The sequence below is a fragment of the Fragaria vesca genome, linkage group LG5 (assembly GCF_000184155.1).
Source record: "Fragaria vesca subsp. vesca linkage group LG5, FraVesHawaii_1.0, whole genome shotgun sequence".
NCBI lineage: Eukaryota > Viridiplantae > Streptophyta > Magnoliopsida > Rosales > Rosaceae > Fragaria > Fragaria vesca.
Window position 1 is genome coordinate 18,040,788 of NC_020495.1, and position 12,062 is coordinate 18,052,849.

The following is a 12,062-nucleotide window of genomic DNA, read 5'->3' on the forward strand; positions in this document are numbered from 1 at the left end:
ATATATCTGCCAATATGATACAACAAGATCGGAGCAACTTGAAACAATATTGGTTGATGATAATCGAACTAGGCAACTCAAAAAAGTCTCAAGGAACTTCTACTCTTCCTTCATCGAAGAACTAGCCGATCCCGTACGCGAACAACCATTAGAAAAGTCTTCCAGCCTCCAACCTCCAACCTCCAACCTCATCACTGTACAAAAAAGACTCTACCTCGACCCTACTAAACCTTCTTTCTGGGCATGATAATACACCTTTTATAAGCCAACCTCAGATGTGAATGAGTGCCACAGCTTTCAGGCCTCCGAAAAAAATCACTGACATTGAATAGGAATATTACCTAGTGCGCAGGATGATGGCCGGAAATGATTCATAGTCACTTATTTTCTTTACCATTATTTTCAGAACGTATAGTGGACTAGTGGTGCATAGCGTTTATAAAATTGAGGACATGTATAGCTATATATATTACTGCCACCACAAGTATGCTAATGTCATCATCATTACATGGTATCATTCACAAGTTGGTTGTTATAATTAGACCACGACACAAAGTTGGGCATATCAGTCTCTTTCCTGAATCAACAAGGACACAAAGATGTGTGAGCCAGCTAGTAACCTAAGTTGCAAGTTTCTGGGGCAGATTGAGATTAATGTAAAGCCAACGCCTAAATCCTCCGTTTCACACCAATGGCACACTTGCTGTGTAGTGGTTCCAGTGAAGAGATTTTGAGGAATGTTGTTTCATATGCCATCTGATGTGAAAGTGGGTTACGCCACATTACTGTGTCCCAAGTCATTTTGGTTCAGAGCAAACTTCAACACAGTTCGGCGGAGTTCTTAAGGTCATGCCCTCCTCAGGGATGGTCTTATCAAAGTTCTAGAGCTAAATAAGATGAAAACAACTTGAACCTAATAATTGACTGTTGATGAGAAATGCAACCCTTCTTGAAACTAACACCGATATAAAAGTGTGTATTGACGTGCGCTCTTCCACTCTCACAAAGGATGCAATAACTCTGTTCCATTTCACCTAGTCCAAGATCAGCGTAAGGCTTCGACAAAGTCATGATGTGCCCCTCGATTTGGAAGTTTTCATGTACCTAGTTTTTACTGTAGAAAGCTCGACTTCAACTTATGCAACTTTCAAATGTAGCCATTCAAGGGTAGAGTAGCAATATGAGAAACCTCATACATGACAAAATTCACAGCCTCCAAAGTTATTTACTTGTTATTGAAACACAAACAAGGGGGAACTGAAAGAAACTCCTGACTTTGTTCCTCTTGCTAAGCAGCCAATCTGCAAGAACAGCCAACATCAAAAAGAGAACTTGCTAAACCAAAGATTTCAACTGGATTTGGGAAACCATGCATAGGAAAGATCTGTCTCTACTATAGCTCGAATGAACCAGCTTTCCGAGGTTGTCACATTCTTGCACTATTCTACAATCAAAGAGCTACCCACTGATAAGCCTATTACAACCACCAGTTACTCATACAATATGTCACACATGTTTTTTTGAGAAGAAACGAAAATACAATGCCTCACATTGACTACAATATATGGCGAAGGTTTTTTTTTATGAACATAATATATGGCGAAGTTGATTCTTGGGTTCCTCCCTCAAATTTACTGGATTTCCTTTTAATTCTAATTTTGTTTCCGGAATTTTGTACTCCAATTTTTATCAGTGTGTCTTACTCTAGGACTTACTGTACTTATCTATCAAAACTATGGGTCCCCACCCCAAGTCAAATTAGGCCTTCCTGTTCTCCCATCCTCTCACATGTGATGCCACAACAATTGTAGTTCTTTCTCTAATGCAAACCCAAAAAAAGCTCAGACCCGATCAAGCTAAGCATACCCAATAGAAATTGCTACACTTTTCATGGCTACAGATGAGAGAAAAGAAAGGAGGGGATGATGACTTGGGTTGACGTTTCACCTCTAAAAGTAACAAAAAATCTAATCGAATGGATGAAGGACTAAGGCGGGACTGTAAGACACTGCCCACACTGGTGAGTGATACGTGTGTATCATACTCTCCAAGAGCTTAGCTAGATTCCTTTTCCAACTTAGTTAGGGAAACAGTTTCTTACTTAGATAGGGAGATAGTTTCCATGTTAGTTAAGGATTCCAAGGTCTATAAATAGAGATGTTTAGTTTAGATCTAGACAGAGAGGGAAACAGAAACAACATCTGTTTAGATAGAGTAAAACAGAAACATAAATCTGTTTAGTGATATTGTGAGGAAAAGATTTAGAGATTGTATCTTTTGCACAATATAGAAAAGAAGATAGTTTTCTTCAAAAGTTCTGTTCTTGTTTGTTTCCCTTTCTAATTGCTATTGATAATTCCGCAATCAATAGTACTTGCTTGGTGATTTGTATCAGTGAGGTTGGACCGATTATTAATAAAAGAATCTGAGGCCTAAACTAGAGTAGGAAAAATTATGTGGATCAATGCTCCAATTAAGTCGCATCCAGTGAAATGTCATGCTTCAATCAGTAAGCGGACACATTAATCACTAGCACAAATTAAAAAAAGAAAAAAGAAAAGGGAAATCCTAGTCAAACTGTCAACAACAGAAAGCTTCTTGAAAACCAACAAAATACTGTGAGTTTTATATACCCCCAAGGATCCTCACATCTGGAGCAAATACCTCCTCGGCTCCTCACAATGCAACTACTCGTCAACTAACCAAAACCTGCCTACCACTGCATCCTTGATCAATTGAAGCCCCCAAACCCCGATTCCAAACATGAGAATACCACAACTAGCAATAGGACTTGGACCTCAAAATGAACCTAAATCGTAAGCTAAGGACCGATTCGACAAATACAATAACAATAAAGGAGATGTAAGATTCGATGCTTGAAGTGTTTAGTAGATTCAATTGGTCCCCTAACTGATTGAAATCCCAAACAGAGCTCTGATTGAGAAAGGGAATGCCTGGATCTGACTAACCTGCAATTGGTTCAGTGAGGAAAGGAGAGGAGAGATGACCAAGTAGACGCCAAAGGCCACCAGAGCGATGTGACCAGGAGTCATATGACGGAGCTGATACAAAGCATCACGAATAAAACCATCATAATACTTGCTTTCTGTTAACAAAATATTCATCAGGTAGTCAGATAGTGCAGCTTTCTAAAGAAGCAGCTACCTGCAAACGACATATGACGAAAGAATTTTTGGTAATTATTCAGTAAAATCTACAAAGAGTATCAAAAAGTTTAACAGGATTACAATAACTAAAGATTATTCCTCCTTCTCTTGATTCCTTTCATGGGGAGAATGAAGATGCAGATCAGAAGAGTACCTCAATCAATCAGTGGATCACTTCCAACAATGAAAATACTTTATCTACCAGCTTTCTTATGATCTTTTCTTTAGGATCATAGTTCTTGTAAACGCGCTGCCCAAAACCTAACATCTTTTGCTTCCTCAGCAAATAGGAAACTGTGTTTCAATAAATAAAAGAATAAAAAACAGAAACAGAACTCCTCATAATGTTGCAATTTGCAACATATAACACGAGGACAAAGATGAACAGAAGAGTATTCATCATATTCACTTGTAAATTCCAATCTACCAATGCTATGCATAATGGTCTTCAAACTTAGAAATTTTGTTTTGAAGCAAGAAAACATTACTTGTAACACTAAAACATAAAAGCACTTACCTAATTTGCTGCGCCATGAAGGGGACCAGATAGAGCTCCAACCACCGGCCAGGGCAGTGCAAGCATCCATGCCACTACAATTACAGAGTCGGATGTAAGAAAAACAAACTTTATCCAGGTTGCAATTTCTGAGGCCTAGTTATGTTCAAAGTCTGAGATTCTTACCTTCACGCCGAATGCTGAGCAGCTCTTGAGTAATTCATCTCATGCTCAGTGTGGAGTACGAAGAGAACGTCCAGTATTTGGGGGAATCAAGGATTTGGTTTATAAGGTGGACAAACAGGATGGACAATACAGAAATACAAGAATTTCCATTCACCAAACAAACCCAGCAACAATGAAAAATCCTTGTATTTATAAATTCGCAGTTTTGGTTGAAGTACCATAAGTAATAAAATACAAGAGATGGACCTGGACCCAGCCATCTCTTGGACCTGGACCAAATCAGCCAAACAATTAGTTTTAACGAGTTCTGAGGCAGAGATCGCTATGCATGTAAAAGCAATTAGTAGATCAATAAAAGGTGTTTGGCTTACGGAAATAGAAGCACACTCCAGAATCAGGACTAGTTCTTCAGGAGTAAGGAACCTTGACCTTTGATGTGTACCTTTAGGAAGCTGTAAATCAAAGTGTCATCAACATGAGAAAAACCTATAATTGAACAAGATATAGAAATAGTTGAGATTAATAGACTGTCATTTCAAAGCATAACACTCATATGTACAGAATTAGTCCATCTTCATGGCAGAAATCTTTCATAGTTTGTCTAGGAGAATATCAATTAAATTCTTTTCAGTACCAACTGGATTCATATATAACTTTCTGTAGCTTCGGTGCAGACTTTTATACATCTTATGCAATTAGACAGGCTTTTAATTTTAATAGTGGATAATACAATACAACACAAGAGGACCTCCTGAACAGTAGTCACTACACCTATAGTGTATTCAAACATGCACCTAATAGCAAGAGCGTCACATTGACAACTCCATTTGCTTCACGGTAATGATGGCATACCAAATTCTTGATTATGCAAAAAGTTTGAATCTTATGGATATATTGAGTTCAAGAAATGAAGTCAAAAATTTCCATCAGTCCTCTGAAAAACCAAGAAACCTATTGATAAGCTTGGCAACTGGGGTGGCATCACCGGGATGGTATGGAATGAGGGACTCCACTTTCATATCTGCTATAATATGACAAAGTGTCTGTGGGTGAGCACAGTACAGATGCTTCCTGTCAGCTAGTTCTTCTGCCAACTCACTTTGATGGTTGTCCATCAAATCTTCATTAACCACAACAATTAATGGCTTCCTAAGCTGCAATGTCTCAAATATGCTCCCTGACCCTGCATGACTAATGACAAGAGATGCTGCTCTCAGATACTCTGCAATGCTTGATGAAAAAGTGAAGTAATCTACCACAATGGAGTCATCATCTCCTTCAGACTTTGAGGGAATATAGGAGCCACGACCCATTTGAATGAGAAGGTTAGTGTACCCTCTTCTTGACAGCTCTTCCTTAACCTCTTGTGTATCCACCGCTTTCACTAGAGCATCAAAACTAGTAGTTCCGACAGTTACAAAAACTGTCTTCTTACACTTTAATGTAACCTCAGTATCTCCCATGGACAATCCGTCACAAACTAATCCCGGTTAGAAGCTTTGGACCTGAAAAGCAATTTTTTGGAATCAGGTTACAGATACTAAATCCCCCACATTCTACCCTATTGTTCTTTCCCTATTGCCCATCTCTATTTTTTATCCCATTGCCTCGGTGGAGGTGACAAACAGAATCACAGATATCCTTGTGATTTTCATCACACATTTAATTAGGATTTTTTTTTCTTTGGCAAAATCATGTACAATCTAACCGACCTTATATGCAGAATACTAGTTCTAGACCTAGCCTTGCTAGTTTGAAACAGAACTCATCAATCACCATTCACTTACAAAACAGCAACTAATAACAATTGATTAAAAGGTCAAATTTTTGAGATTCCCAAATGCACCCAAAACCTGGACTTGGAAAGTATCTTACAAGTGCACCAAACCTAAACCTTTTGTCAGAGAGATTCAGACAACAAAGCCAATTCCAGAGCACACAAAATCTAATTTGGTTAAGAATCCATTGAGCTAATCTAGAATCAACTACCAGATTTCTAACTCCAATTCTAATAATACACTCAGCGTTTTCAGATTCAAATTGAAAGAGAATAAAGAAGAGAGATTGAACCTGCTGTGATCTCCACACCGGCGGTGACTGAGTTCCAGTTTAGTTGTACAATCAGTGTTGGCTCATTTAGCTATATGGTGGCATGAAAGTACGTTTTTGCCCTTATTTCGTGATAATTCCTTTAGTGCCATCACACTGTGAATAAAATACTTTGTTGCCTTTCTCCCGCTTGATAGCGATCATCTTCAACAATCGAACATTTCTGGGTTTCGATTCGGGCACCCTTTAGTGGGAACGCTTCAATTTCTGGTGGGTTTTGATTGAGATATTCGAATTAGTTTGTTTGGTTGTTTGTTTTATGCGTTTGATTTGGGGTTTGTCAAACTTATCAATAAAGCATCAAAATTGAACAGCGAGTTTTTCGTTGCAGGATGCTCTAAGACGCTTGGGACAAGAATTGCAGATATGGGTAAAGCTCCGTTGTTGCTTTCATTTCATTCAAGGATGTATCTTTTCCCTGCATTGCTGTGTTTCAGCATTTGGGGTTTGATTATTAGTACTTGTTCATTTGGTTAGGAGAGAAAGATAGAGTCATGTCAAATGACGTTAGCTTTTTGAAACTCGTATTCATTGTTGGTCTTCATGTTCTCGACACATATCAAATCATCAAATGTTGAAGGTTTTGTTTGCTTATTAGTTTCTGTTGGTTTGGTGGAATAAGGGTAACCATCAAATTTTTTGTGCAATTGCATACATAGAAATAGGGAAATTAATACATGGGTGTGTGAGTGTGAGCACATGTTCAGAGCTTTGGTTATTGTTATATGTTTCAGGATTTTCACTTATTTTTTTGTTATATATTTGGGGAATCAACTTGTTTTCTTTATACATACCAAATACTGATAGCATTTTATCATACAGATGGATCCATGCATATGCTCAGTAAAAGTTCATAATGAGGAACATATGAAAAACCCAAAACATACCTCTGAGTTGTTAAAATCCTACCAGCAAGCCCGTAACTCAGTGACCCTTTCTTTTTTCCTTTAGTAATATTCATATTCTTGATTTCTTAATTTCACTTAGTATGCCTGTAATGGGGAAGTAATTACCATTTACCAATATATATATCACTATGTCTGGGTTCATATGTGTTTTTTTTTTTTCATATGCATTTTTTAAGCTTAATCTTGAACACTGGGTGGCCGTGATATATAATAGTGATTACATAACACTGACATTTCATATATTTGTGTGTTGAAATCGGTTCCTCTGTATTGCTACTTTGCTTTTGGCTTTTGGTATTATTTGTGAGTTTATCCAGTAACATATTTGATGTTATTTTTATATTTTCCATGATAAGACTTTCCTTTGGCATATAAAAGGAACGGCCATAACCACTACTTCCTTTGATACAATTGACTGAATTGAGGATTAATGGTTATGTTGGTACCCAACTGATAGAATCACCATTATAGACTGCTGCTATGTAGAGAGCTGTTACAGAAATTGTTCTAATAATTAAGACTATTATTATTTTTCTGTGCACGAATGTACTTTTCTTTTAACCTAAGAACACAATTTTTTGTCCGGATGCAAAAAGGTCAACATGTTTTTTGCAAGCCAGTATATATCGATGATATTCTCATCTGTTAGTATTCCCGACTATAAACATGTTACAGTTGAAGTAGCTCACAGCCATTTGAAATAGTTCTTTTGCAAAATAGTCGTGGTTTAGTTCCAATGTAAGTATTTGAGATCAAATTTATTTGTTGAGACTGACTTTGACAAGTTCTTTGGCAGATACAGAGATACACCAATCTGATAAACTATAATCGAGCAATAAAACCTTATTCTTACAGGTATATGTTACTCATTTTGTTCTTTATAGTTACTGATAACTTACAGGGTAACCAGCAATTGTTGCTTCTCTTGGTTATAAAAATACTTATCTTTTGTAATAGGAAATTAGACCTGGGTTGTGTAAAATTTTGATACTTTTTCTTATTGAAGAATTGAGGGTTTGGAGTTCGACAGTGAGTTGAACTGGGTTGGGTTTGTGTTATCCCTTTTTAGGTGGCTGAACTATTCAAGCCGTTTCCAAATTGCATTCAGAACTGACGACATCGTTCATATTACGTGATTACTTATATAGTATTCTCTAATTTTAGACTGTCGGAACAAAAAAGGCTTGCATTATATCTTACAACATGAGCTCCTTGAAGAGATCAACAACTTAAAAACATATGTGCCGATGTAATTGCTAATGCTGCTGTAAGAGCCAAGATTCAGGAATCAGTGGTTCATATAGATAGAAAGGAAGGGCCCTAATTGCTCGGTATTTTTGTTGTACATTATTTCTTTTTTCAGAAGTGTTTAAGCTGATAATGGCAAAACAGTCAAGCCTTAGTGTAATTCTTTCTCTCAAAATAATATGCATGACTGCTTTTCCTATGGATTCTTCCAATTTCATGGTTAAATTCTGAATGAAGAAAAAAAACCAATTCACATCATCACGCCGGTGTCCAAAACTTTCAAAACCCATAGCAACACGCGGGCGTAATTTCTAGTAGATTTCTAAGCAAGGAAATCTAAACGCTTCAACCCTTTCCGTCCTTAATCCTTCACCACCATGACGTCGATACGCGCCACCGTGGACTTACATCTGCAGGTACAGGTTCCCATCAATTTTATATCTTGTGATTTTCGGAACTCTCAAATCCTTATTTATGTGAGAAACTGCTCCTGATTATGAGTCTGGGGTTCAAAGAACGCGTTCTGCAGTTTCTATTGAACTAACAAACGTGTTGTTATATGGGACTGTTGAATTTGATTCTGTTGATATTTAAAAAAAAAAAAAAAAAATTCTTCGTTTGGGCTTGAATTTGAGATAAGTTGTCATGCTCATGATTCATGACTCATGAGTACTTAAAATTTAAGTTCAATTTTTTTGTTGAGTTTATTTAACTGTGAAGGTTGGCATGTATTCTGTAGTTAATAATATTATTTCCTTTTAGTGTTTGGTTTAATACTAGGAATCTTGGTCCTAAGCTCGCATTACCTTCTTATTGGTGTTGCAGATCATTAAATGCAATGGATCCTGGAAAGCTGGGAGAGATATTGAAGTAAGTTTGTTCAGTCAATTTCTTGACATGCAATTCATTTTTATTATTCAGCTTTAGATTTTTAGATTTTGTTTTGTTATCTGTTATTGGTGTGTGCAGGCACTTGGAGATGCAGAACGAGCTCCTGACGAAAGCGTCTGAATCAATGATACAAGAATTGTCTAAGCTTCGGGTTGTTTCTTTAAAACTGAATTGAATGTGAATGTGACTTTAAATTCGTATCACGATTACGTCAGTGACTTTAAAAATGAATTGAATTTGAATGTGATTCCTACTCATATAGGAAGTATAATGGTTTGCTGGTTTCTAGATGGTTCTGGTAGCAAGTAATTGTAGTACTAAAATTTTTGGATGTACAATCTGCAGGCAGAAGAAGAAATGATGATGCACAAATATTATGCTATTATGTCGGAGCATGGTTAAGTTAAAAAGGTTCATCTCTTTCTTACAGTACATCTGTGTTATCCTCTGCTTCCTTGAATCCTCAAGATTTAGACCTAGTGTTAATTTATGTTTTCTGTTTGTCATTGGTGTATCTTTTTTTCTTATATCTGAGAACCCATTAAACCGTTGACAAGCTCTAAACTCAGGGCTGTCATGAGCATGTTCACAAATCAAAATTTGAACGTCACAATCAATTACAGCATAGGCATATACTTTGGTTACTCAGTCTGCAGCTTAATAGGAGAGTTAATGCATTTGTTTTTAGAGGAAATCTATCTGAGAGTGGCTGCAATTATTATAGATAAAAAAAGACAGGTTGACTCGGGACTTGCTCTTCGACTAGAATCAAGCTGTGTATAGGAAATGGATGCATTTGATGTGTATATTCTACATTTTTCAATATATGGAGTCGGCATTTTGCTTTACCCATGTACATTGTTGTTTAAAGTTTAAACTTGTTTGAATATTTGTTTTCCACTTGTTGCTTTGTCTAATCTTTGTGCATTTTTTAGGTTCATGAACTTCATGAATTTTGTTCATGAATTTTGGCAGAAGCATGGCAACGGAAAAGTTTCAACTGACTATGCAACCGAAAACTCAGTCACACTGTTACAAGCCATATCTTAATTGTGAGAAACTTAATTTTGTACGAGACTAATATTGTGTGTGAGAGAGAGAGGCCACATCTTCAGATATCCCTGACATATTCCAGGATAGACCTACTCGATTATCAGATTCTGTTGTCTGAATAATTGCTTGGTTTGATACTGAAATTTTTTAAAACGCATTATGTAAATGTTGAAAACTACAAAGGCTAAATCATACATATATCTTAAACCACAACATCTCCCTCAAGTAAATCGTAATATATAGAAAACCCTCTACATTTAGAATTGAGTCCCACCTTTCAACAAGATATTTGTTTTGAATCTTTCGAAATCTTCAAAGCAAAGAGCTTAGTCCACGAGTCGGTCACCCCATGTTCTTTCATGCACCAAATGCTAGCAGAATTCATACTAGAGAACTCATTCATATGATGCCTCACGTACATCCGTCCTTTACTGAAGGCTTGTTGGAAGACCACAACATCTCCCTCTAGTAGTGCTTGTTTGTTCAGTCCGTTAAAGCACTACATTCCAATCAAATTTAGACATGTGGATTTTCTTCATGAAAAATTATTTCAGCTATTTTGTCAAAGACCATTTTGGGTTATGTTGTTTTTTAAATAATAAACCCTAATCCCTAAACCCTAAACCCTATACCCTAAACCCTAAACCCTAAGCCCTAAGCCCTAAACCCTAAGCCCTAGGTTGAACTTGCTAAATACCCATGAATGTCATTTCACAGAAAATAAAAAATATTAGTTTATATTTTAGTTGTAAAAAATTCACATGTCTAAATTTGATTGGAATGTAGGACCACGTCAGACTGCCACGTGGTCCTCCCGTAGCACTTAAAAATTTCTCGGATTTATGTTCTTATGCGTTTGAAAAGAGGGACTTCGTTCCCAAGTAACCTAATTATCTATACTCTCCTAGCTACCGAATCATTTCATGCAGTCCTACCTTCTAGGTTTTATATGAATTTGCATATATCATTAGATCTATCACACTCACATCCTTATAGCCAAATGCCAACATGTGATCGTGCTACGTAACTATACCTTTCTGTGTTCTCTTATACAAGTCTTTTACCCGTGCTCACAATTTGTTAATAACGTAGTTATTTACTTCAATTATAAAACTAATTACCCACTTTTTTCTCTTATTTATTTTTATGTTTTATTGTAATATTTATCATATTAACCTTTGTTCTTAATTAATAATTTAAATCAACTTAATAAACATAATATTGTCATAACATAATTTAATAATTTAGGGACTGAATTTTTATAGTAGTAGGGATGTCTACCCTTTAGCTACTGCCTGACGGATATCTGTACTCGAACTATGATGAATGTACATTTTCAAATATGGAGTAGGCATTTTGCTTTACAAATGGTCCATATGGACACAGTGGAGATTATTACTTATTATCATTTTGGTCCGCTTCTGACTCAACTGTAATTTTTTTGGGTTACCAAGTACGTAAATGATGAAACACGTACTACACAAGAAAAAACACAGCTAAATACCATTAACGTTCAAAGAAAATTACAATGTTAATAAAGATAGATCTGATGAAGAATAAAGTGTAGAGACAAAGAGATAGCAAGAGAGTCATCTTATTCATTGATAGGAGCCCTTTATATAGGGAATTACACAATACCAATATGGTAAGGATATGAATACATAGATCTAGTCTAACTACATATCCTATTGGCATAAGGCCAAGGCACACATAGAGAATATCCTAGAACATCCCCCTTGTGCCGCGTGCTGATATGCCGATGGTGCTGATCTGTTGCCTCGTCAAAAACCTCGTCAAGTCACAAAAACCCTGTGGGAGAAAAACTGAACCTTGATCGTAGGAGAAAAAGAGTACAACGCACCCTTCACATTTGATAGTGACATGTATGTATGTGCTAGACTCCCCCTGAAGTTCGCACCTCCCCCTGATCTTTACATCAATCATAGGGCTCTTCCTGATTCTTACTAATCACGGAAGTTTCAACAACTTAGCATGTCAATGCTT

The 12,062-nt window shown here is 36.6% G+C and overlaps 1 protein-coding gene and 1 non-coding gene across 2 annotated transcripts; one reads left to right on the forward strand and one right to left on the reverse strand.

Annotated features, from left to right (window-relative positions):
* Positions 1 to 3,123: 3,123 nt before the first annotated feature.
* On the reverse strand, positions 3,124 to 5,544 carry LOC101292416 (UDP-N-acetylglucosamine transferase subunit ALG13 homolog). The gene is made up of 5 exons (XM_004299984.1): positions 4,221 to 5,544; positions 3,850 to 4,118; positions 3,685 to 3,758; positions 3,322 to 3,461; positions 3,124 to 3,165 (listed from the first exon to the last, which is right to left on the reverse strand). The coding sequence occupies exon 1, from the start codon at positions 5,310 to 5,312 to the stop codon at positions 4,776 to 4,778; it is 537 nt and encodes a 178-aa protein (XP_004300032.1). The 5' UTR covers positions 5,313 to 5,544; the 3' UTR covers positions 3,124 to 3,165; positions 3,322 to 3,461; positions 3,685 to 3,758; positions 3,850 to 4,118; positions 4,221 to 4,775.
* A 2,159-nt stretch (positions 5,545 to 7,703) lies between these two features.
* On the forward strand, positions 7,704 to 10,214 carry LOC101292706. The gene is made up of 5 exons (XR_184713.1): positions 7,704 to 7,721; positions 8,940 to 8,984; positions 9,084 to 9,156; positions 9,351 to 9,416; positions 9,941 to 10,214. It is a non-coding gene; the product is annotated as an uncharacterized LOC101292706 (transcript).
* The last annotated feature ends 1,848 nt before the right edge of the window (positions 10,215 to 12,062 follow it).

Bases quoted from the DNA above. Each gene is read 5' to 3' on its own strand.
- LOC101292416 (XM_004299984.1), bottom strand. From the start codon at position 5,312: ATGGGAGATACTGAGGTTACATTAAAGTGTAAGAAGACAGTTTTTGTA.